The sequence below is a fragment of the Dromiciops gliroides genome, chromosome 4 (assembly GCF_019393635.1).
Source record: "Dromiciops gliroides isolate mDroGli1 chromosome 4, mDroGli1.pri, whole genome shotgun sequence".
Taxonomy (NCBI): Eukaryota; Metazoa; Chordata; class Mammalia; order Microbiotheria; family Microbiotheriidae; genus Dromiciops; species Dromiciops gliroides.
In genome coordinates, this window is record NC_057864.1 from 68,500,882 (window position 1) to 68,528,605 (window position 27,724).

At 39.8% G+C, this 27,724-nt stretch overlaps 1 protein-coding gene across 1 annotated transcript in view; it reads left to right on the forward strand.

Annotated features, from left to right (window-relative positions):
• The window catches only part of PAPPA2 (pappalysin 2), a 389,726-nt gene that overhangs the window by 19,771 nt on the left and 342,231 nt on the right, over positions 1 to 27,724 (forward strand). The window contains 1 exon segment of the mRNA XM_044003126.1: positions 24,016 to 25,087. Within this exon segment, the coding sequence (XP_043859061.1) occupies positions 24,016 to 25,087 (1,072 nt within the window).

Sequence of the window (27,724 nt, forward strand, 5' to 3'; positions counted from 1 at the left end):
TACAGCTCCTTCAGCTCTCAGATGGTCATTCTGATGACCATGCTGAGTGGGCATTGATCCTCTGGTTATAAAGTTCTATAGTCACAGGAGCATCAATGAGCACTGGACAGCTGGGAAATTTCATACAACCCTTTCTCAATGGGGATTTTAAAAAAGTGTTTGAAATGACATCTTAAAAGAAAATTCATGTTTTAAAAATTACCCGGGAGATTTTTTTTCTTCTGCAGAGAAGCACCAGACATAAGGAACATTTCAGCTCTTAATAAACTCCAGCCTCTCTCCACACCTATCTCTCTACCAATTCATGTCAGGAGAGGGAAAATAAAAACAAACAAAACACCACTAACCTTTCAGGTTGCTCAGATGTACAAACAGAAAGAAGGGTGACTTTTGCCTAAAAGGAGTGTTATGGAGAAAAGTTGCCAGGGACATGGGGTGATAACAGGATTCTCAATAAAACTTCTTAATTGTTCGTAATCCTTCAGAGGGAAAAGCTACTGATTGGCTCAGGGTAGGGCCATCCAGGAAATCTGCTAAGAACCTATACGTCTCACCTAATAGTTTGGGTTTATATGGAGCCCAGCCACTGTTAGGCAAAGTCTCTGGAAGCTGCTGTGAACAGCCTCTTTCACCACCTAGTGAGAATCAGTCCAGGAAAAGGACACACTCTCACAGCTTGTAACTAATGGAGGGCCAGAGGGAGGTTACCTTGTCCATATGGGACTGAGAGTTGACAAATTGTAGCTAAGGAAACCACTTCCTATGGGTTCCATTTTCCCTGCTGTGGCTGATCACAAAAATAAGCCAACAATTTAGGTTTTTGTTTTTTCATCTCCAGGACTCAGCACAGGGGCTGAAGCATAGCAGGCACTCAATAAAATGCTCCTTGAGTGGTATCTTCCATGATACCTAGACCTCATAGATCTTATCTCTGTCACTTATTTTGGGGGGACCTCAGCTTGCTCATTTATAAAATGATATGGTTGGTTTAGATAATATCTAACATCCCTCCTATCTTTGATCCTATCCCCTGATTCCATCAAAAGTCTAAGAGGGAGTTAACAAAGGCCTGTATTAAAATAGTCTCTCAGAGAATATAGATGAAAGGAACTGACTAATCCTTAAGTTTTAACCTTAGTTTTAAAAAAAATTATTATTTTTTTCATATAAATATTTTATTATTTTCCAGTTACATGTAGAGATAGTTTTCAACATCTGTTTTTATAAGATTTCTTGTTTCAAATTTTTCTCCCTCCCTCCCCCCCTCCCCAAGACGGCAAGTAATCTGATATATTAACCTTAGTTTTAAACTTGGGATCCTGGAAGATGGTGGTGGCATCATCAGTAATATGGAAGTTAGGGGAAGGTGCAAGTTGGTCTTTTAAGAGAGGGAGGTCTATGATGGGGTGAATGTCTTGAAGCCATATAGTATTATCAGAAGAATATTTTTGTTGAAAAGATGGAGCTTAGCTTTGGGGAGAAACTTGAGGTCATTAAAAGTACTGTACAACCTCTAAAAGACAAAACCTCAATTTTCTTTCAGTTCTAGGCCCAGCTCATTGTTTGTTAACAATGGCTAAGTTTTATGAACAGATAGACAAGCTCTATGTCTATCCGATCACATATCATAGTACCATAGTATCATTCATTCACCTGTGTGAATGGTTAGGGTAAACTTTCAATCTCATTTAGAAGCATCTACAACATTCTAGAATCACCCCCATGTCATCTGCAAAGAGAAGGTCTCTAGGACCTCACCATCTACAGAGAATCTCTTTTAATAATCATAGGACCAGGGGCAGCTAGGTGGCACAGTAGATAAGAGTACCGGCCTTGGATTCAGGAGGACCTGAGTTCAAATCCAGCCTCAGACACTTAACACTTATTAGCTGTGCGACCCTGGGCAAGTCATTTAACCCCAATTGCCTCACCCTCCAAAAAAAAATTTGAAAAGAAAAATAATCATAGGACCATAGCTTTAAGGCTCGAAGGGACCTTTGAGGCCATTGAGGATAACTCCCCTAATATAGAGACCAGGAAACTAAGGTTGAGAGTAGTTAATTGACTTGACTCAGGACATAAAACTAGTGTTCAAGGTAGGATTTGAACTTGGATTTTCCTGTTTCCAAATCTAGCACTTTATGCATCGGGCTGCTATAGCTGCACTTTCCATTTGGACTTTGGACTGAATATATTCCATGATGATGGCAAGCTCTTTTAAGGAGTAGACATCTCCCTGTTTTTATTACTTCTTTAATATTAATAATCATAGGGTGATCAATTTTTTTTTTAAATCAAGGAATGAAGAATGATTTTGACATATATAAGGGAGATGCCCTGTTGGAGGTGGGAAGGATTTAGGGCAGCATTTTTATTTGCTGAATCAAATATTACCAAGTATGAAAGTATGATAGCCACATTAAGGAAGGGATATTTTCAGGGAATTCCAGAATAAAGAAATAATAGTTGCATTGTATTCTTCCCCCCTACATCTGGAGTATTGTGTTTAGTTCTGGGCATGACATTTTAAAAAGGACATTAAAAAGCTAGAGAGTGGAGATTAATCAGGAAGATACTGGGGCAGCTAGGTGGTGCACTGAATAGAACACTGGCCCTGGAGTCAAGAGGACTTGAGTTCAAATGTTACCTCAGACACTTACTAGCTATTTGATCCTGGGCAAGTCACTTAATCCCAATTGCCTTAAAACATCTGGGGCCATCTCCAGTCATCCTGATATATATCTTGCCACTGGACCCAGATGGCTCTGGAGGAGAGAGTGAATTTGGTGACCTTGAACAGCCCTCCCTCACTTAAATCCAGTTCAGTGCAAGTCATGACATCACCCTGATGTCATGGTCCTCTTTGAGAATGAAGGACAAACAACATTCAGGAAGGTGTAGGGTCTTGAGTTCAGGACATGTGAGAATAACTTAAAGGAACTCAAAATGTTCAGATTAGAGAAGAGTCAGAGTTATGGATAGCTGTCTTCAAGTATTTGATGACCAGTTATTTGGAATGTGGATTCAATGTTCTGTTTCACACAGAGAAAGCTTTACTACAAGCAAGGAGTAAAAGTTGACCCCCTACCTCCTCTCCCCACCAAAAGCAAATTTACTTTTTTTTTTCTTTTTGCAGGACAATGAGGGTTAAGTGACTTGCCCAGGGTCACATAGCTAGTAAGTGTCAAGTGTCTATGGTCAGATTTGAACTCAGGTCCTCCTGAATCCAGGGCCAGTGCTTTATCCACTGTGCCACCTAGCTGCCCCCTAAATTTACTCTTAATAAAAAGAAAAACTGTCTAATAATTATTCCAGGATGGGCTGGCTTAGGAGGTGGTAGTTTCTCATCACTGAAGGTCTCCATGCAAAGGCAAGATGACCACATGACAAATATAGCCAATTCTTCTGGGTGGTGGTGGTACTGTTTGGGTCTTGGTGGACACTGAAATCCCTTCCAGTTGTGAAATGCTCTAATTTTGTGACAGTTTGGTACATGTGAGTTTGAATTGACAGCAGGATATCTAGTTAGTGACATCTAGGAGGCAGATGGAAATACAGAACCATCACTGGGAGTGGTTGGGGGTGGGGTGGGGCAGAGATAAGGGTTTGGGAGTCATCTGCATGGAGTTGATGGAAAACCTTGGGAGTGGATGGATGAAAGCACTTGAAGGGGAGGGGAAAGAGAGAAGGCCAAGGACAGAACCTTGGGGGACATCCATGGTGAAAGGGTGGGGGAAAGCTGAAGAGATCAAAGAACTTTTGATTCCCACAGAACCCTTGGCAGTTGTTTTAGCTTGGGAAAAAATACTCTCTGCCTTTGATGAAACAGGAAGTGGCCATTAGAAAATCTGGGGCTCTGAGCAGGCCTGGATGCCTGAGCCCTGCTCTGGCCTGTGTACCTGAGGCTGCTCAGAAACAAAAACAGTGTTGGGGGTAGCTTTGAAAGGACAGGTGGACAGGGCTATTGTAGGAGGTATGTGGGCAGGAGAAAAGAGAGGCACAGGCTAGGGGCCCAAGATGAATTAGGACATTAGGATATCTGCCTAGCACCTTATGGAATTGAACTTGTTTAAAATTAGTTCTCATGTGCATCCTTGGTCAAGGAAGGCAACCAGAGCCTTGAAGAAGTAAATAGGTATGTTTCAGAAGAGAGATAAAAAATGGATAATAAGGGGTGGCTAGGTGGTGCAGTAGATAGAGCACTGGCCCTGGAGTCAGGAGGACCTGAGTTCAAATCCAGCCTCATACACTTGACACTTATAGCTGTGTGACCCTGGGCAAGTCACTTAACCCCAATTGCCTCACCAAAAATTAAAAAAAAAGGGGGCAGCTAGATGGCGCAGTGGTTAAAGCACCGGCCCTGGAGTCAGGAGTACCTGAGTTCAAGTCCGGCCTCAGACACTTGACACTTACTAGCTGTGTGACCATGGGCAAGTCACTTAACCCCCATTGCCTAAAAAAAAAAAAAAAAAAAAAAAAAAATTAAAAAAAATGGATAATAAGGGGATTGTAAGAGGAGGAAGGGCTGCACTATGATGTCATTTGCCTTTCTACAGTTGGCCACACATGAGCTATGGGCAATCTCTCCAGTCTCCACAGACTCCTCTCATTTGTGGCCAGGGTGTAGGGATGACTAGAGAGATAGGTGCATCCTGCTCATCTCTGGCCTAGGGATCGTGAGAGTGACAAGGTTGGGGGATGGAAGACTTAGATTTTCAGTGTCCTAGGCCTATTGCTAGCCACATTACCTTGGCCAAGTTACTCTCTGAACTTGTTTCCTTCTCTATAGGGATAATTATACCTGATGATCTCTCGTAGGGTTGTTATAAGGATTGAACAAAATCATGGATATCTTTATAGGATCAGAGATATAATGTTAGCGGGGACCTTAAAAACTATCCAGGTTAAAGCTTCTTAAATTGTGTGTCACAACCCCATAAGGGGTCATGTAACTGAATGCAGGGGCTGAGAAAAATTTGGCAAAAGTAAAAGGTTATATATGCCTATTTTATATATCCATATACCTGGGGGTCACATAAAAATTTCTTGGGCAAAAAGGGGTCTCAAGGGGAAAAAGTTTAAGAAGCCCTGATCTAGGTGAACCACCTCATTTTATCAATGAGAAGGGAGGTTAAGACATACAGAAAGTGTTCATCAGGGTCAGGGTTTAATCCAGGGTCTCTGACTCAGGAGCCAAAGCTCTGTCCATGATAACACAGTACCTCGTGTAAGTATGTAAACATAGTCGTTCTTACTCTTTTCATAATAGCTATTAGTACTAGCCATTTGGTGTCAAGTTCCATCAATTCTACCTTTATAACATCTTTCATGTACCCTCTCCCCTTTAATTGCCATTACCCTGGGGCAGGCTGTCATAACTCACCCTTGCCTATTGCAATTGTGTGCTAGTAGTGGGTCTTCCTGATTCAAGTCTTTCCCTATTTCAGTTCATCCTTACTTCTCTCCCTCTTCTTCCTTGTACTCTGTGATCCAGTAACATTGGCCTCTGTGCTGTTCTTTGCACAAGACACTCCATCTCCTGACAGGCATTTTCTCTAACTATCCCCATGCCTGAAATTCTTTTCCACCTTATCTTCACCTTCTGATTCTTCTTCAGGTGGTAAGGTACTATGTAAAAATGGTTAACATAATGACTTATATGAGTGTGGACAACTGGAAAGGCAAGGATCATGATGAATCTAAATTGTCCTATCTCCCTATCTGTACTTTTTGTGTTTTTTTTCCTTTTATAAGGGCATCCCTATTCCTCTCTACCAGTCCCTCTTCTCTTTGTTTCTTGGCAGGCTGAGGACAGGTATACTACCCTTAATTCTAATGCCTTCTCTGTGTTGATTATGTCTTATTTCTCCTCTATATGCCTTGTTTGTGTGTTGTTTCTCCCATTAGATTGTGGGCTAGTTGAGGGTAGGGACTGTCTTTTGCCTTTCTCTGTATCCCTAGCCCTTAGCATAGTGCCTGGTATGTAGTAGGAGCTTAATGAATGCTTACATGACAGTATTAGAGATTTGGGAGTGTTTTGATTTAGGAATTTAAGAATTGCAAAATGTAAATGTCACCTGTAGTTTTACTTTTTGAAGGTTTCATCAATCCATCAACCAATCTGTATTAAATGCATTTAACACATGTGCCAACTATTAAGTGGTGAGGATAAAAACAAATAAGAAAGCAACCCTCCAAGAAATCAAACCAAAAGCAGTCTCTTCCTTCAAGAAACTTCTCCTCCTCCTCCTCCTCCTCCTCCTCCTTCTTCTTCCTTCATTATCAAAGAGGACCATGACATTAGCGTGATGCCATGATTTGCACTGGATTGGATTTAAGTGAGGGAGGGCTGTGCACCAACCTCACTCTCTTCTCCAGAGCCAACTGGATCCAGTGGTAAGATATATATCAGGATGACTGGAGATAGCCCCAGATATTTTAAGGCAATTGGGAGTAAGTGACTTGCCCAGGATCATATAGCTAGTAAGTATGTGAGGTGAAATCTGAACTCAGATCTTTGACTCCAGGGCCAGTACTCTATCCAATATGCCACCTAGCTTACATTCTAATGAAAGATAACATGTACGTAAAAATAGACACATACAAGTGCAGGGATTGGAATCTATAGTTGGTCCCAGAGGTAATAAAGAACAGATGGAATTTATTTGGGGTGTGTGTGTGTGTGTGTAGTAACATGGTTAACATAAGCTTCCTGACTTATGTGAGTGGGGACAACTGGAAAGGCAAGGATCATGATGAATCTAAATTGCCCTATCTCCCTATCAATACTTTTCTCTTTGTTTTTTTTCCCTTTTATAAGGGCATCCCTATTCCTCTCTACCAGTCCTTCTTCTCTTTGTTCTTTGGCAGGCTGAGAGCAGGTATACTACCCTTCATCTTCGTGGGCTCAAGGGAGAGCCAGAATCCTTCCATTCTTCCATTCTTTCTGCTCTCATCCATGCCCATGATGAATGCATGACTAAAATGAAAAAAGGAGTAGAATGAGAGGTTGAAAAAAATCTGCCTGAAAGATGTTAGCAAAACAGTCCCTGGAGGATTCTGCTCTCTGTGCTCTCATTCTTAAAAGGATTGGCCCACAGATAAAAAGCTTAGCATCTAATCCAATCCTGAATGCCAAAGAATGCTGAAAAACACTGCAATTTGGCTTTTGAACTTTCTCCCACTCTCCTCTCTCACATACTAGTGCTCTGCCCTCTGATGGACAGAGGCCTTCCAAAGATTTATCCTGCATATATCTTGTTGGTATTCCTCTGTAAAGAGTTATGCTCTCTCACAAAGTCCTATTAGAACAAAAGTCTTTTATTTGGGCACTTAGTGAAAGTGACCAACAAGGAAGACTTCCCTCTTGGGGAGGAGATGGCATGGAGACATCTTTCTCTTTGAATGGAAGAAAGGCAAAAGCTTTTATAGAGGATAGATGGAGTGACCACCTGACAATGGAAAGTTCCTTTTGGGGGTGGGGAAAGCTTGAATGATGGGTGGGATGGTAAAGGCTTGAATGAGGGGTGGTAGTATCTCTGTCCCCTGGTGCAGCTCAGGTAGTAGCTATACCTAATGGACTTATCTTCAGGTGGGATGGGAGAGGCTTGAATGAGGGATGGTGGTCCTGGTTTCTGGAGCTATCTTTGTTCTGGGCACTGCTTATCTCCCCTACTTCTTAGGTGTTTCCATCCTTCAATTTAGCTTCTCAAGGAGAAAACCTTGGAGTTAGCTCAGACCCATATCATTTTCCATTACATAAGAGAAGAGGATAAGCCTTTCCTGATTCCTTCCCTACTTTCAATTTTTACTGTTTTCCCCCCACTTGCTTTGTATTTCCTTTTAGAAGGAGCATGGTAAAATGGGGAAATGTGGTGCACACCTGTAATTCCAGCTGCCAGGGAGGGTAAGTGTGGTGATTCTCTTTAGCTCCAGAGCCCTAAGCTGCAGTGGGCTGCACCAACTAGGTGTTTACACTAAGGAAGGATGAAGTTAAGAAATGGAGCAGGGCAAAGTTCCTTTCCTAATCAGAATAGGATCTGGGCCATGCCCAGCCCCAGTACTTCTAGTCTGGGGGAGGTAACAAGACCTAACTTTTCTTTTTTTTTTTAAGTCTATTGACTTTTGAGTCAGAAGACCTGAATTCAAAACTTGTCTTTGTCCCTTGCTACCTTTGTGAACTTGTTCAAGTTATTCAACCTCTACATTTTAGTTTCCTCATTTATAAAATGAGAGGGTTGAACTGGTTGACTTTCAAGGTTTGTTCTACTTCAAATTCTACTTCCAATGTTTATACTCTGTGATTTATGGTCTTATAGAGCTGCCTGGGACACTGACAGCTAAGTGACTTGTCTAGAATCATTCAACCAGGATTTGAACCTAGGTCTTCCTTTGCATTGATAAATATTAGGAAATGAAAATTTGTTCATTCTTTTTAAAAATTTTTATTTTTTCTCTGCTCTTTTTTTTTAAGTGAGGCAATTGGGTTTAAGTGACTTGCCCAGGGTCACACAGCTAGTAAGTGTTAAGTATCTGAGGCCGGATTTGAACTCAGGTCCTCCCGAATACAGGGTCGGTGCTCTATCCACTGTACCACCTAGCCGCCCCTCACATTGATTTTTAAAAATTTTGTTTTCCAAATTCTCTTCCTCCCTCCCACCCTCCTCATCCCTCCCTAAGAAATCAAGCAATTCAATATAAGTTATACATATGTAGTCTTTGGGCATTCTTTTTAAGGATGATTTTTTGTTAATATCTTGGATAGATTGTGTCCATCTATCTATCTATCTATCTATCTATCTATCTATCTATATCTACATATATGTATCACACCCATATTTATGTATATATACATAGATATGCACTCACATATGTATGTGTATGTACATACATGCATACATATTTTCTATTTATCAGTTTTTGTGCTCAGATTAGAACGAAGAAGCATGTGCACCCATAAAATGCCCCCTTCTCTCTTATTCCTGAGGTAGAAAATGGAACTTAAAGTCTTCCTCCTTCCCCTCTCCCAACCCTATCATTTTTTTAAAAAAATCATTAACAAAACTCCTAGGATCCAGCTTTGTCATATTCTCTTATACAGCCCTAAGGCTCTCTTCTAAGCAGTTGGTTTTTCTCCCCTTCACAAGCCACAAGTGTTGACAGAGGAGTCTGATGGAATACTTAATACCCGGATTTGAGGTCTCACAGAATCCTAAGATTTAGAACTGGCAGAGACTTTAGGGATCAGCTTGTGCAGCCCTCTTCCTTTACAGATGAGGGAGCTGAAGGACAAAGAAGCGAAATGATTTCTCTAAGGTTGTACGGTGAGGAGAGGCTGAGGTAGGCTGCCAGCTTGTCAGGTTTTGAGTAGCTTATATTCTTTCTCTATTTTTTTATACTATCCTATACTCACCTCCTTTTCTATCTCAATGCATGCCAGGTTGGGGGCTTTTGCCTACTTTTCCAAATTGATGGGAGGGAGTGGTGGTGGTGGTCAAGCAGAACTCTCCCCTTGTAGGGGTATGTTGCTACATGTTTAACAATAAGCACTCAGAAAAAAATGTACCTGTGATATTTTTCAGTTTAATCTACATTATCAGCATTTCTCCATAACTTTCTGAAGTCCAGACAATCAACAAAACCATAAATAAAGCCTTGATTTGTAAAATTTGCCAATTGATGAGATATAAATGCCCAACACTAAAAATTTAATAACTAGCTCTTGACAGCCCGGTTCAAGCTGGCTCCAGCATACCACTAGAAGCAAGAGTCCCCTTTTGCTGTGTCTAGGTTATAATAATAACAGCTTGCTTATACGGTGACTTATAGTTAATAAAGTACTTTACTGTATAATCTTTACAAAACCCTTTACAGGATGGTAGCTAGAGGTTATTGGATAGTGTTGTATCAGGAGTTCAAAAACCTGCATTTAAAACCTGGCTTGTTTGTCTACCATCTGGGTGACTTTGGGCAAGGGACTGCATCTTTCTTAGTATCATTTTCTTCATCTGTAAAAGTAAGATGATGGTTACACTAGTTTTATCTGACTCTTTGTGACCCCATGGACCATACTGTCCAAGGGGTTTTCTCGGCAAAGCTGCTGATGTAGTTTGCTATTTATTTCTCCAGTGGATGAAGGCAAACAGAGGTTAACTTCCCTTAGGGTCACACAGCTAGTATCTGAGGTTAGATTTGAACTCAGGTATTCCTGCCTCCAGGCCCAATGGTCTCTACACTGAGCCATCTAGCATACCTACCTCTCAAGGTTGTTGAGAAGATCAAATAAAGTAGTGTAGGCAAAAGTGGTTTGTAAAAATGGTTCTCTCAGTTATATCATTTGCTCCTCATGACAACCTAATAAGAGAGCTAGTAGGAAAAGGCTGCTCCCCATTTTAACTTAGGCTCAGATGAGTGAATTAGTGAAACTCCTTGGAATCAGAGCTCATTCTCTCTTTTGCTTATTTCTTCTTTTTTTTTTTCCAGGGTAATGGGGGTTAAGTGACTTGCCCAGGGTCACACAGCTAATAAGTGTTAAATATCAGAGGCCGCATTTGAATTCAGGTCCTCCTGAATACAGGGCTGGTGCTTTATCCACTGCACCACCTAGCTTCTCCTCTTTTGTTATTTCTTTGTCTTAGTATCCCTACCACTGTGCCTAGTACTGTGGTAGTAGGCACCTAGTGATACACTTAATGATGAATGTTTATTGTCTTAAATTGCGTGGAAGTGGAGAGTCCATGGTTATACATGTAGTAAATCTCAGAGGCAAGATTGAAATCTAGGTCTTCTGACTTCAAGTTCTATCTTTCCACTACCTTGCACAGTTACTTAGTGAGTATTGTTCCATGGTGTGTGTGTTTGTTGGGTGTTAGAGATGGGGATGGGGATGGGGTGGGGAGGAGAGAGGGAGGCAGAGGCAGTAGCTGAGAGGTCAGAATTGTGTTTGTTGAGAATTTTTTCCTAGGCTATCCGAGTCACAACTCTCTTTTCCCCTGATTTAAAAGCATCCCTTCCTCAAAATCTTTTACAGTTTAATGCTCAAAGTGGGCACTTAAATGCTTGTTGAATTGAATTACATAAAAGGCAGAAGGTTAAGGGTTAAGAAATGAAGACTGTGGGGCGGGTAGGTGGTGCAGTGGATAAAGCACCGGCCCTGGATTCAGGAGTTCCCGAGTTCAAATCCGGCCTCAGACGCTTGACACTTGACACTTACTAGCTATGTGACCCTGGGCAAGTCACTTAATCCCATTGCCCCGTAAAAAAAATTAAAAAAAAAAAGAAATGAAGACTGATAGACTTTGGCTTAGAAAGAAGTCATTACAATTGATTGCCCTTCACAGTCCTCTCCTTTGTTCCTCTTGTGGGATCCAAGCCTTGAAGCAATGGCCTTGGCTATGTAATGGTGAGCCCAGTCTTTATGCCTTATTAGTCTCCAGATCTGATGGCTAGAGCAAACTTTTTCCCTCCACTCCCTTTTGAAGGCCACCCAGAAGCCATTAAATTTAGGAAAGCCACCTGTCAGTTTTAAGGGCTTATTCCACATAGAATATGTTACACCTGTGCTCACAGTGGGCGCTGGCTTCTCAACAGTTTCCAGGTGTGGTTTTTGAATTGCAGTCTTGCTTACTTTAGAGGAAGAATTCTCAGACTTTCTCACATAGAATGAGCCTCCTGTATCCTGAAGATGCACCTTCACACTTACAATCCCCCAAACCCCCTTAAAAGAAGCCATTTGTTTATCTGGCAGATCTTAAAAGCCTAGGGGAAGGATCCAGGAAATGATGGAGTCCAGGTCACCTCATTCATAGATCCAGGTAATTACTGTTACCACTGCCAAACAGTGGTTTGTAACTCAACCACTCTGATCTCTATATGGTTCTTATCTATATGAGACAGTATAATGTGGGAAGGAGGCTAGATGGGCAGTCAGGGAATCTAGGTTCACATCCCAGCTCTGACACTTATTAGTTATATGACCCAAGCAACTTGGAGTTGGATGTGAGTTTGATGGGAGGAGAACCAGGTGGTAGGAGTGTCATGAAAACCTAGAGAGGAAAGACTGTACAGAAGAAGGTAATCAACAGTGTTTAATGCTATAAATAGTTTGAGAAGGATCATGATCGAGAAAATTATGAAGAGGTTTAAATGGCAAAGTCGTTTATATTTGTAACATATGAGACTTTTTGGTCTTATTGACATAGATCCCAACAAGATTGGTAGTAGATGTTGTTCATACCATAGATGTCATACCATAGAGTTGAACCCTCTCATTTTATGGATGAAGGAAATAAAGCCAAGAGAAATTAAATGAAGGCCATAATTCAAACACAGGACCTTTGACTCCAGATCCAGCATACTTTCCACTGTACCCATTAGTTCTCACCACCCCTTTAAGAATGCTTTGCAATACAGCTCTGGTTGGCAGGTCAGATAACTCAAAGCTTTTATTAAACAACCAACCAGAATTTTGCCAGGAATTGAAGTCAAGCTTACTTGCCTATCTTTTGCAGATTCCATTCCCTTTCCTTTTCAGAAAATTAAGACATTTGCCTCATCCTTCCCATTTTCCATGATCTTTCAAAGGTCACCAATGACAGCTCAGTCCAAGTTTTTCAGTGTCCTGGAGTCTATTTAATCAGCCCAATGACAAAAAATTCAGGAAATACAGCTTGATTAATATGTTTTAGTATCTTTCCACATTTATACTATATCTTAACTGTCCACTAGCCATTTTGTTTTGTCTTTTGAGGTCAATGATCATCAAGGTGACATGGTGGACAGAATGTTAGAAATGGAGCCAGAAAGACTTGAATTCATATCTTGTTTCTTTTCTTCTAGCTTGCTGACCCTGGGCAAATCAATTTCTCATTTTCAGGGTTGTTGTTGTTTTAATTCGTAAAATAGGGATAACAATAACACATGCCTCACAGAAATGTAAGGATCAGATAAGTTAATATGTGTAAAATGCCTTGCAAACCTTAAGGTAGTACAGAAATATTAGCTATCACCACCCCCCCCAATCATTTTCCTTGACATCAAGGAACTGTAGGGGATTTACTCCACTGAGATAGATGGCAAGTAATTTATAATTTAATAGATAAACCTGAGAGTTTTCCAAGGACCCAGAAAAGTGAAGTTTTCTGACTAAGGTCACAAAAGTAGCACATTGTGTTTATGAATGATCATAATCTCTTCAAATGCCATTTAACCCACCCCCTCCAACTTTTTGGTAGAGCTGGGCAGAAATGTGACTACCAAACCATTTCTAAATTTTGGGGTTTAGAGGGTGGGATTGGACATTTGCTAGCTAGATTACTGGACTTGATTTAAGGAAGACTTCACTTCAAATTCCTCTTCAGATATTTTCTAGCTGGGTGACCTCTGGACTAGTCCTCTTTCAGCCTCAGTTTCTCCATCTGTAAACTGAGGATAATAATAACTCAAATAAGGCTCTTATCAGGGAGTACACAAGATACCATATGTAAAGCCCTTTGCAAATCTTAAAGCTCTCTTCAAATACAGGCTATTTTTATTATTGATGGGAAGAACCCATGTCCTCTGAATTCATCTCCCAACTGCATCCACTCAGAGCAAATATAGCATGATTGTGAAGCCTTTGTGCCATGGAAAACTGATGATCTTGATTATACTGGAGAGGGAAACAAGGTTGAGTGGACTTGAAATCAGGATACCTCAAATTGAATCCCAGCCATTTATTAACTAAATCAACACTTTATTTCATTGAGGCTCAGTTTTTAATCTGTGAAATGGGAATAGTGATATTTGTACCACTGATTTTCCTTGAGTGGTGAAGCAAGGGTCCCTGGGTAAATTATAAAGTGTTACATAAGTGTGAGTTGTTATTATTGTACATAGGAGAAGCCAACTGTAACCAGTGTATGAAAAGATAATGATTTTTAAACTTGAAGTCTCAAATTTCCAGGCTTCACCACAACCAACATCTTTTGAGATACATCATTAGTTCTGATTTTTTAACTCCATTGGCTAACATTGCAGAACTGTTGCTGAGTGCTTGCACAAATTATATTAATGATTTGGTCTTTCTGTTTCCCCCAAGAATGTGACTTTGAAGAGGAGACAACATTTTGAAGATGGTTGCAGCTATCAGATGGCTCACATTTAGTTAGAGTTGCAGAGGTTCAAATTTGCATGAGTTTGAAATTTTTCCCCATATATTGGCAGGGGGCATCTAAGCTTAGTCAGCCTTTTGTTTGAAAATGCTCCTTGAAGTGAGAGAAAGAAAAAAAGAGCATGTGAGCCACCTGGCTGGGGATCTTCTGGCACCATACTTCCTAAAACAAATCCTTGCTCTTGGAAAAAAAAAGTGACCACAGAATTGCTGGAGCCAAGGAATAACAATAGCTCACATCCAATTCCATTTGATTGAACAGGCAATTTTAAAAAGTCCTCGCTGGAGTATACAAAGACAAAAATGAAATAGTTCCTTCTCTCAAGGAGCTTACGTTCCACACAGGGGAAGTAACATGAACAGAGATATACAAAAGAGAAGTACTGAGTAATTTCTGGAGTGAAGAGGTAGACTAACAATTGGGGAATCCCCAAAGGCTCCCCAAAGGAGGGACCTAAGGGTTTTGAAAGGTAAAGGTGAAAAAGGGATAGCATTCCAGGCAAAGGAATAGAGGAATATTGTATACAGAGAAAGCCAAGTAAACCAGTTTAGCTGGAATGTAGAATCCATAGAGAGGATGTAAGGTGTTTGAGTAATATATAACCTTTCTGGAAATATAGGTTGGAAGCCAAGTTGTGAAGGGATTTCAGACCCAGACAGAAGGGTGTGTGTTTTATTGTAGAAACAATAGGAAGCTGCTGAAGCATTTTGTTGTTGTCTTTTGTGGGGCAATGAGGGTTAAGTGACTTGCCTAGGGTCACACAGCTAGTAAGTGTCAAGTGTCTGAGGCCGGATTTGAACTCAGGTCCTTCTGAATCCAAGGCTGGTGCTTTATCCACTGTGCCACCTAGCTGCCCCACTGAAGCATTTTGAGGAAGGAAGTGGTATACTTAGACCTGTGATTTGTAAATATCAATTTGAACACGGATCACAGTGGCTACATATATCATGTCTACACAATGACGTCTCATAAAGGGAAATACTTAAACAGGTCAAGGATGCGTCTTGTGATTTCATCAGTCTAGGAAATGTTTTCATCTTCCCAGATTGTGACTATTTATAATTTAGAGTCTTAGAAAACTGTCAGAACCCTAGTGTAGTTGGGCACCTTGCAAATGGTCACACAGCTAGTAGGTATCAGAGGTGAAATTTGAACCCATGCCCAACACAGTATTCTCGCTATTCTCTCTAAGGAAAACAAAGTTTATTATAGTCCTAGAAAACAGGTGAGGAAACAAGCTGACAAGTAAAGTGACTTTTCCTGGAGTCACATGATGAGTAAGTGTCAAGCCTCGAACCTGCACCTAGATTTGCAGACTCCATGATGAAAACATCTTCTATTATACAACTTGTTTTCTTATAATAACTCACATGTACATGTATAAATATAATATAATAACTCATATTTACGCAATGCCTTATAAAGTGCTTTTGCCCAGCAAGATACCATTATTTTAAAAATCTTTATATCGGAATTCAGTACAGGGCCTTTTATAGCCTAAGCAATTAATTAATCTTTGTTACTAAATGAAGTTAGTGAGGATCAGTAATGCAAGTACATTAGACTAATTTTACCCATGAGGAAATTGAGGCTCTAAAAAAGGAAGTCATTTATCCAAGGTCGCATCATAGTAAGTTTCAAAGGACTGGGACTTGAAACAAGGTTTTCTGAGTCAAAATCTTATGTTTTTTTTTTTTTTTTTTTTTTTTTACTGTTACAAGTAGGTCAAGGGCTCATGACAATATATCAATGGTTCATAGAAATCAATTGGATGACATGAAATGTGACTGGAGGATGGTGAGGGGTAAGATCAAGCTTTGACTTATAAAATGTCCTGTCATTGGGAGCAGCTAGGTGGGGCAGTGGATAAAGCATCAGCCCTGGATTTCAGAAGACCTGAGTTCAAATTCGACCCCAGACACTTGACACTTACTAGCTGTGTGACCCTGGGCAAGTCACTTAACACTCATTGCTCCCCCCAAAAAGTCCTGTCATTTATAGAAGTAGCTGTTTATAATTAACAGTGTCTCCCCTGCCCTTGTCTTTTATTAATTTCAAAATCAAATGGTCTTGGTGCAGTTGCTAGTTGGGCCATACTTAACACCTGTGGAGAGAGTAAAGGGAGATCACTTGGTGGGAACATATCCATCCTTGTCCTCCCCTTCTTTGGATAGGAGATACAACAGTGGAAGAAGGATTTACAGGAAATCTATTAGCTTCTCTTCTAGAATGGAACCCTAACTCTACTCCTAATTTCATGACATTTAACCCTCTGGTTATTAGTGTCCTCATCTGCAGAATGGGGCTAATGATACCAGCCTTATTACTGATTTAGAGTTGTTATGAGAATCAAATATAGGTCCAAATAATTTGAAGTCATAGAGCCCTAATTAGGTCTAAATGATACTGGAATATTAACAAAATGAGGAGCTGGTCTTTAGGAAGTGAGTGCTCCCTAATGTGTTTAGAGCACAGGTTCCTAAACTATGGTCTGGGAACTTGTTTTAACACACACACACACACATATGTTACTATATATAACTATATATGGTTGCTATATATAAAACTTGTTTTAACATGTGTATATATATATACACACACAAGGCACACATACATATATATATACATATGTAAATATATAGATGTATAGATGTGTAGATAGATAACTATATTTCAGTATAATTGGTTTCCTTTGTATACCTGTGTATCTTCTTGTATTCATTTAAAAATAGAATTCTAGAAGGGTTCATAAGCTTCACCAAACTTCTAAAGAGGATCCAGTACACACACAAAAAATGGTTTAGAACCACTGGTTTAGAAATTTAGATAAAGTGAGCTTTGTGCATCAGAGTATACAAAATGGCATTGAAGATTTATGGAACCCTATATATACATCCCTTGGTAAATTATAGAACCCATGAGTTCTATATGCTGAAATTTCCAAGTTAATTTCTTGAGGTTCCTTCTCCTTCAGTCTCTAAGCCTGATAGTCTTTCTGGTTCTTCTTGGGGTGGAGAGAGGAAGAGAGAAGTGTGCATTCTGGAAATAAAAGTAGTAACAACCTAGATTATCTGTGGTAAAGGCACACTGGTTCCTGTAGCATCAAATCACATATATCAGACCATTTTGACACTGATTTCCCTTCATACTGAGCCTCTTGCGTTAGTCCCTTGGGTATGGATTAATCATGGCTTGATTCATTGTGCAAGGCAAAGGTGAGATTTGGAACAATCACCAATAAGTTGGGTACATGGCTGCTTAATATATCATAAATATTTGTCAATTTAAAGGAGTATTTGATGGACCTCTAGTTAGTATCCCCTTTGCAAAAAACATGAAATGAAGGGTAGATATGATCGAACAATTTGGCTCTAGAGGAGACCTGGCATCATGCCTGCTTCTTATTCCCATTAGGATGATCTCTAAAAGCTATGTGATCTAGCTGGGTGATGGTCATTGATGCCATTGCATATGACACCTTTCCCACAAGCACAAGATCAGGATTTGGGACTTCCAGGTCACGCATTTTCCATATGGACTAAATTTTACATTCCCTCAAGTGAAGCCAGCAGTAAATTCTGCCAAACTCTGTGGAAGGGTTTGTATAGTCTCAAGGGGAGGACATGGCCAGACAGGTCTCCTCCATTCACAACCTCCAGACTTCGTGGAATGGGCTATGGCCAACACTGACCACAGGAAGATGCAGAGAGGCAAAATATTTATTGACTGTTTCCTCAGGAATTGATGAGATGCCTCATCACATGGACAAACACATGCTGTCTCTCTTTTCAGCCTGCTCCTATTAAGTAGGTCAGGCCCTTCTGGTCAGGGACAGATTCTCAGGGATTGTTGAAGAAAAATGAGTACCACCATGGGTTTATATGACAGACTGTTCCCTTCTCTTGGAGAATTCCATCCTCTATTGGCAATGAAAGATAATTGTTTTCAGGTTGACAGTTACAATACAAATTTTTATTTAAGTTTGAAAATCCTTAATTAATTAGCAGTTTTTTAAATTAATTAACCAGCTGATTAATTAACTACTGGACAAAATAGCAATGCTCTCACTGTTACTTAGTTGATTTTAAAATATGACCCTACCTTCTTTTAAATACCACTCATCACATTCACTTTAGCTGACTATCTTAAGGATCAAATGTAGCACTGAATATTAAATGTCATTCTTTGGAAGCCACAAATTCAAGGGGTTTAACCAGATGTGTTATCTTTTTATAGACAGATTAAGATAATCTTCCCAATCCTTCACATTTTCAATACTTCCTTTATCTAATAATTGGGGAAGAGGAAGAGAATAAGTGTTTAGTTGGTACCTATTATGTGTAGGCACTATATAAATTCTAATTACTTAAATGGTGTTTTCTTGATCTAATGAGTTTAAAATTTCTTTGGTAGTCAATGAAAGAAGGAAGGAAGGGAGCAAACATTTATGAAGATAAGCATTTATGATGTGTCAGGCATCCTGCTGAGCTCTTCATAAATATAATCTTATTTGATCTTCACAACAACCTCATGAGGTAGATGCTACTACAATCCCCATTTTGTAGTTGAGGAAACTGAGGCACAGAGATCTTAAATAACCTGGCCAGGGTCACAGACCTAGTAGGACTCTGAGGCTAGATTTGAACTCATGTCTTTCTGATTCCAGGTCCAGTGCTCTATCCACTGTAGCACCTAGCTGCCATTGGTAATAATCATTATTTTTCTTTAATAGTATAAGTTTTCAGACTGCCTTTCCTAAAGTTATCTCTACTATTCTTATTAAGGAAGTTATATATTTTTTTCTTAAAGATAACATTCAGTACAATTGTGTTGTTAGATGCAAGTTTTTCCTTGGAGAAATATGCATTCTTTCCATAACATTTTAGCTATCAGGCTCTGTACATGTAGTCTATATCATAAAAATGGTGAAATAACAAAATTAAGTCAGTTAGTGGAATAGTTTTATACATGCAAATAGTGCCTACACCTCCATTTCACAGATGAAGAAACTGAGGGTCAGAGAGTTGACATGACTTACTCAGTTGGGTAGTGATATCCTGACTCCAAAGTCTATTACTCTGTTTGCTAAACCAAATGACTTTATCTCTATTCCTATCATATCTCTCTCTCTCTCTCTCTCTCTCTCTCTCTCTCTCTCTCTCTCTCTCTCTCTCTAATACTCTAGAAGGCCAGAAGAAAGTACAATACCTGAACTTTGTACTCAAAATGTTTCCAATACATCTGTAAATAACAACATATGAAAAGTTGAAAAAAGGTTAAATTAATAATGAAAGACAATATAGAGATTGATTAAGGCAGTATCCTATTAAGGACCAACTTTCTTGGTGTAGAAAGTGTTTTGCATTCAGTGGAAAGGGAGATCATTATGGGCTGTATTATTCAAGGAAGACTTCATGGAATGGGGGCTAAGTTTTGAAAGATGTTTAATATTTGGATAGGTAGGGAGGGAAAAAAAGGTATTCCTGGTTAAGATAATCAACCAATGAAGACATGAAGAAAATGATATGAACAAACATATTTCAGTGGCAATATCATTTGAATTAAAATTTTACAACTGGAATTGACCTATGAAATCTATTTAAATGGGTCAGAGAAGAGAAGACAGTTGCTCTAATAATATGGCTAATTCCAACAGACATTTATATATATGTTTGCATAATGTAAATGTGTGTATGTTACATACTACCGATCACACTCTACATACATATATGAGTATATGTAATACATATGTATATATGGACATATATATTGTCTCATAGAATTTCACAGCTGGAAAGGACCATGGATGACCATTTATATTCAGCTACACTTCAACAAGAATTAATCTCTCTAACGACATATACTAAAATGTTTCACCATTCAAAGTTTTCTAAGACTTCTAATAATAATGAACTAACTACCACTTAATTCAACAGGCATTTATTAAGCATTTACCATGTGCTAGGTCCTCTGCTAAGCACCAGGGATACAATTAGAAGGAAAAAGAAAGAAGTTGCTGTTCTCAAGGAACTTATATTCTTAAGGGGGTGGGGAAGATAACACATAAAAGGAAAATGAAAAGAGTTAGTGGGGTAGGAGGGGTGGGGGAAGAGAAGATATGGTGATGAAGTCAAGGGAATGAAGGCTTTCCCTTAAAATGAAAGTTCTGAGAAGAATTAATCAGTGGGAAAAGGGAGGGTAGAGGATTCTATTTTTGGAAAGTTTCTAATGTGAGGAAATTCCTTTGATCAATCCTAAAGTTGCCTTTCTTCAGTATCTACTCATTGCTCCTAGTTTTACTCAGGGAGCAGAACAATCAATGAAAAATCAATAAACATTTATTAAGTGCCTACTATATGCCAGGCACAGTCATTTTGCCTTTAGCAGAAAGTTAGCTCTAACAGATATATGGATTATTTTGAGAAGAGGTTGACAGGCTTTATCAGATGGCAAAGGAAGGCCTATGACATGAAACAGGGTTAAGAACCCTTGGTTTATAATACAAACTCATTTGAAATATTTTAAAGAGGAGGAAAGTGATGGAATGTGTCTGATATTACTAATAAATATTTATAAACGATGGAAAAAAACAAAACTTGACTAAAATACCAATTAAAGCAGAACCTTACAAGAACATTTAAGGATGAAACTTGGAGGGCAAATAGGAAAAAAAGGAAAACATCTACAAAAGTTTTGGGAACAAATTCCACCCCCCCCTCCCCGAATCCATGACAGCAAAGGCAATACATCTGAACTTAATGTCCTATATGCATACAAGAACATAGAAAAGGGGGAAAATCAAATGTTATTACTATTGCAAAAAAGCAATAGAAAACAGCACAGTCCACCCATATGTCTACTTTCCTATCTCTATGAAATTCTTACAAAGATTGAAGGACACTTGGACTGTATTTTCACACATATCGTGATTAATGTGTTGTGTAGTTTTGTTGACTCTTTCTTCTTCTTTGTTATAAGAGATGACTCTATAGACTATGAGGATAAGGAGGGATAAATGGTCCATCTTTTAAATCAAAATATAGATGTCCATCTTTTCAATATAAACATTGTTTTCAATGATGTTTACAACTGCAAATCAGGGAAAAGTAGTTTCTGAACTATTATAATTGTAGGAAACTTTTATCTTCTTTTAATTGCTAGGTATCTTTATTGATATTCTTTTGCCTATAATGTAGCTACTTCTTATGACATCTTCCTTGCTCGGTATCTGTAGGCAATTTTCACCTTCCTCTTTGCAGCTGAAAGACTTGGAATTTGCTAGACTCCAGGCAAATACATTCTTACCAGTCCTTGTTGAGAGTACTCTATCCCTAGTCAGGAACTTGCCGATTTTATACTTTGTGTCAATTTAAACCCCATTTTAGATGCTGCCTTTTAATTTTTTATTTAGTTTTCATTTAAAAATTTTATTGATATCTTCTGTTTTGATATCACATTCATTCTCAGATATGTCCCTCTCATCTCCTGTACACATCAAGCCATCCTTATGGCTACCTTTATGGTAGTAAAGAATAAGAGAGAAAAATGAAAACAAAAGGCAGTTCAGTAAAACTAACCAGCACAGCCATCAAGTCTGACAGTATACTCATGCAATGTTCCACATGCCTAGTTTCCCACCTCTTCAAAGAAGGTACATTTCTTTCATCTCTTCTCTGGGGCCAACCATGGCCATTATAATTACATAGCATTCATTTTTTTCTTGTACTGATTCCATCTTCTTACCCCGCTATTCACTTTCCAGCTGATTCATGTGGCTAGTCTCTACATAAATCATCAGAACTGGGTAATGGTTGTCAGGTCAGAGACGATTCAGGAGGCTCTCCCTAATGTCCCCCATACCTTCTGATTTTTCATGTCAGGTTGACTTGTGGACACTTGAATAACTCTCAGCCAGGACCACTGGGACTCAGCTCTTCCACTTGTGGCTAGGATTAGAAGTTCTCTCTCCTTCCTGGCATCACCTGGGGATCCTCAGCATCATTCCATGAATATAGGAGGCTACTTTCTCTACAGAAGGCCAAGCTCTGTGCTTCATGGGAAGAGCTTGGATCCTACTGCAGTATTTCATTGGTTTATAGATCCTTAGACAGGGAAGCTATTGATGGCTTTTCAATGGCAGAATGGCATAATGAAGATGATATTTGAGGGCAGTTCATCTAGCAGTGGCATGTAAGGTGAGAGGAAAGACTGATATCAGAGAGGAGAGGAGAGAGAGTCATATAGATGTGGGATGATAAGGGATAAAAGCCAGCTGAGTACTTGGTCATTCTGAGTTGCTTTTGTCTTTCCATTTACTCTGTTTGGATGTTCCATCCCCACTTCCCAGTAAGTCTGAGAAAAAATGATCTTCCCCTAATTAAACTTTGAAAACTACTTCCACAAATTTTAAGGCAGCTAATTCCTAGCCAATGGCAGGGATAGAAAATAAGTCTAAGATCAGCCTGGGAAATTTGGTCTAGCTCTTCTTATCTATAGGAACCCATGAGCATAGTGGAAGAGAGAGCTGGCCTCAGAGTCAAGAACCAAGGTCTAAATCATGTTTCTAACACTGAACTTTTGGGTGTCCCATATCAAGCCATCAAACCTTGTATTAGGCAATTCTCTAAGACTACAAGTTGTAGAAAAGGTGTTAACTTGCATTGGTAGAAGATGTTTCCTTACCTGGGAGTTCCCAATACCAATGAAATCAGGGTTCTAATCTCTATGGCTATCCTGATCATTATCTCTATCCTTCTCACATATTATATAGCTAGTGGGTTGAGATCTGGACTTGGCATCAGGAGAACTGGGGGGTTGAAACCTGCCTCAGACACTTATATCTACATTGCCCTGGGAAAGCCATTAGTCATCTCTGAGCCCTAGTTTCCTCTTCTTTAAAATGGGAATCATAATAGTACCTATTCCTAGAGGATTGCTATGAGTTTCAAATGAGATTAATGGAGGCGATTATGATGATGATAGCAGCCATGGTGGTGGAATGATGGTGATTATGGTGGTGGGGATGGTCGTTTCCTTCTGACCTGGGATCTATAGGTGAACTGATACCATCATTGGATGGGTTAACTACCCAGAGTAGGAATACTCTGAAGCAATGAAAGTTCTAAGTGGAATATGATTCTGGTGATAGTATAAATTATCACTGGTTGGTTCACTTTTTTTCATGGCTATCTTTTACATTAAATAGAAAGGTACCTACCAAAAGTAATTTGAGGCTTTAACAGAAGAGAACAGTATAGTGAATGGTAGAGAGGTGACATGCATACCATAGACTAGTTAGTGTGGATTACCATTTATGAAGTAATGGTCTTTTCCATTCTAAGTATGATGGCCTCCTTTTCCTCCCTGATTGATACTGCACAGGACCAACAACTCCCCATTTAACCTGTTCTATTGATTATTTTTTTTTGATAGGCTAAGATCAAGAATCATAGTTTTAGAACTAGAAATGAATTTAGGCATCAAGTCTAACCCCTTCATTTTTCAGATGAAGCAAATAAGGCCTAGAGAAGCCATCTACAAATGACTTATTCAAGGTAGTAAGTATCAAAGGTAAGATTTGAACCTAGGTCCTTTGACTCAGAATCAGTGCTCTTTTCACTGCTGAATGTCAAATTAGGTTCACTTTTAGGGGTTTGGGAAAGGGACAGTGGTGGTCAAAACAAGTAGATAAACTTGAGGGATGTCTATGTCCAGTGAGCTGGTATCAAAGGAAGGATATTTGGTATAATTTGTTTTTTAAGTCATGAAAACCTGCCCACACTGTATTCACATGGACCTTTCTCCCTTTCTGCTTTTCTTTCATTGTCCTTTGTCTTTCTACCTTTTCTTCCTGTGTCTTGCCTAGGTGTATTTGACAACTGCTCCCATGCTGTCAGTGACAAGGGCTGGGCCTTGGGTATCCGCTCAGTGGAATATCACGGGAGGAAGGATGCTCGTTTCTTCTTTTCTCTCCGCACGGACCGTGTGAGGAAGGCCACAATCGTGACTGGGCATAGCCGCTACGTGTCAGGTACATGGACACATTTAGCAGCCACTTATGACGGACACCGCATAGCTTTATATGTGGATGGAGCTCAGGTTGCTAGTAGCCTGGGTCAGTCTGGCCCCTTGCATAGTCCATTTATGGCATCTTGCCGTTCTTTCATCCTGGGTGGGGACAGCTCAGAGGACAAGCACCAATTTCGTGGGCACATGGGCATCCTGACTCTCTGGAACACAGCCCTTCCACAAAGCCAGCTCCAGCAGAGTTTCTTACAGCCAAGTGGGTATGGGGATTTAGCTTTCTTGGCATTTAGTGCTAATTTTGCTCCAATGGAACAGCAATGGGTGACCTTTAAGGATGGGGGATTCCCAAGACTTGAGATGCTCCGGGATCCAGACCCTGAGCCTGAGATTCTGTACCCTCTCATGCCTCCACCCTGTGGACAGACTGTCTGTGACAACGTGGAGTTGATCTCCCAGTACAATTGGCACTGGCCACTGAGGAGTGAGAAGGTGATCCGTTACCAAGTGGTGAACATTTGTGATGATGATGGATTGAACCCTACTGTCAGCAGTGAGCAGATCACCCTTCAGCATCAAGCATTGAGTGCAGCCTTCAGCCGGTACAACATCAGTTGGCAACTGAGTGTCCATGAAGTACGTAACTCCACCTTGCGCTATCGGGCTGTCCTGGTGAACTGTGAGCCCAGCAAGATTGGCAATGACCACTGTGACACTGAGTGTGAGCACCCACTTACTGGCTATGATGGGGGAGACTGTCGCCTTCAGGGACGCTGCTACTCATGGAACCGAAGGGATGGTGTGTGCCACATGGAGTGCAACAACATGTTGGATGACTTTGATGATGGTGACTGCTGTGACCCTGATGTGACTGATGTCCGGAAGACCTGCTTTGATCCTGACTCACCCAAAAGGTAAGAAAGAGAGGCTTTGGGTGCCTTCTGCCTCAATACTAAATTGATAGCATTTTCTTTTCCAGAGTTCTTGGCCCCTAGAAATGTACAGATTAACAAAATCAAAACAAACCCCAAATCCCATGCCCCATAATGTGAACTATTTGCTATTTAATAGAGATATACATAGAAGATAATGAATTAACCCAAATTTTATTTTATGGCAATTTCTAGAGATTGCCTGGTAATTCGATTATTATGAGTATTGGGGCCACAGTCATGTAATAGTGGGAAAGAATGTTGATTTTTGTTGGAGGAATTGAGGGATTTAGATTCAATGTCCTTTAAGGTTAATTAATACTCATGCGACTTTGGACAAGTCATTTTCCATCTCTGGGAGTCAGTTTCCTCATCTGACAAAGAGAAAAATAATTTCTAAAGTATCTTTTAGCTCTCATAGAGCAGCTAGGTAGTGCAGTAGATAAGAGTGCTTGAGAAGACAGTTCAAATGTGGCCTCAGACACTTGACACTTACTAGATGTGTGACCCTGGGCAAGTCACTTAACCCCCACTGCCCTGCAAAAAAAAAAGAATAAACCTTAATAGTATCATGGATTAATAAAATAAAATGCTTGAAGATATCAAAATATAAAAGCCAGTTCCAAATAATATTTCTTACATAAGCATTGCTTGTAATATGACTATTTATTGTTATCACAGCAAAGATTTCCAGTTGTTACTGTGAGTAAGCCTCACTTTGGACCCATTGTAGAATCCCCAGGAGAGAGATAGAGATTCCCAACACAATCACCATTTCTCCATTTTCTCCACCTCTTGCTATTCTCACTCTTCACCTACACACACTAAGACAATTGCTCATTGAAGAGATCATATCGACTGAGAGGAAGGTTTCTCATGATCGTTCAGGTTAAATTGGCCACTTTTGCTATATCATCACTGTAATCATTGTTACCAATATGGAGGCACTATGGTGAATTTGGAGTCAGAGATTTTGGCTTAAATCCTGACACTGCAATTTACTGTCTCTGTGACCTTGAGTAAATAACTTATCTTCTCTGGGTCTAAGTTAAATGAGGGAATTGGCCTTCTTGGACCTTAGATCCCTTCCAGCTCTAGAGGTAAATCTAAATTCTATGAGCATCATCATAACTACTAAGATTCATAGAGTGTTTTATGATTTGACAAGGGCCTTTCCATTTGTGACCCCATTTGAACCTCCCGACAAAACTCTGAACTAAGCACCATCATTGTTGCTATTAACCCCATTTTATAATGGGAAACTGAGGATGAGAACATATAAGTGCCTTGCCTAGGGTAACAAAGCTAGTAAATGTCAGAGCATAGTTTTAGACCTTGGTCTTCATGACTTTATTTCCAAAGCTCTGCTTCTACAATATTTCCTTGGTCTCTTAAATCTTCAGGACACAATTCCCTCACTTGGACATTATATGCCCTAGTAATGTAGAGAAATAAATGAACAGATAAATAGATGATACAATGATAGATGACAGATAATAGATGATAGATGATAAGTGACAGATAATAGATGTTAGACTAATGATGCCTCAGACACTAGCTATGTGACCCAGGGCAAGTCATTTAACTCTCTTTGCCTGTTTCCTCATCTGTAAAATGAGCTGGAGAAGGAAAGTGCTAGTCCTAGGGAAGATAAGACAAAAGCTCACTCATCTATTTAGTCTCCTTGTCAAAGAAAGGCATCCCCTTTCTTTTTTAGCACTTAAAATATCATACTTTCATTCTTAAAGGATCCTGTTACTTCTACTTATTGCTTTCCCTCCATCCCCCTCCCAGCAAAGGAAGACAGAGGAGCAGATTATTTTAGTTAGTGGTTGCTATGAGCTCAGAGGGTGACTCATCCTATGTTTCTAATTTAGTAGGAAAAACCTCCTTCCATGTATCCTCCCTCTTTCAACCTATCCCTACAATGAGGCAAATATAATGGCACAGGGCAGGTGACATTTTATCCATCTTTCTTAGTTTTATTTCTGGCCTAGGGGCTAGTTTAACTTTTCTCCACTCTCCTCTACTCCCCTTCCCTGTCTAGATCTTTCTTATGATAAAGATATGAATCAATTTCCTTAGTTCTTCATTGGAGCAATGTATAATTAAAACTCACACTTAACTCTTTTTTTTTGGTGAGGCAATTGGGGTTAAGTGACTTGCCCAGGGTCACACAGCTAGTAAGTGTCAAATGTCTGAGTCCAGATTTGAACTCAGGTCCTCCTGACTCCAGGACTGGTGCTCTATCCACTGCGCCACCTAGCTGCCCCCTAGAATGTACTATTAAAGAGATGGGGGAGGCAGTTTGGCACAGTGCATGAGGTGCGAGATTTGGAGTCCAAGGACCAGATATTAGATCCTGGCTTTGCCACTTACTACTTGTATTCTTTTTGGGAAGTTGTTAATTTCTCTGGCTATCAGTTTTCTCATTTGTTAAATGAGTGGGTTGGACTACATTACTTCTATGGTATCCCTAGCTCTAAATATGTGATCTTATGAACACCTACAAAATGAAGAAATAGTCACAAAATGGTAGCCTGTCTTCAGAAAGAAAAAACAGAACAAAACAAAGACAAACCAAGTCAGACTTCTGCAACCTAATTTCCTTTTGTGGAG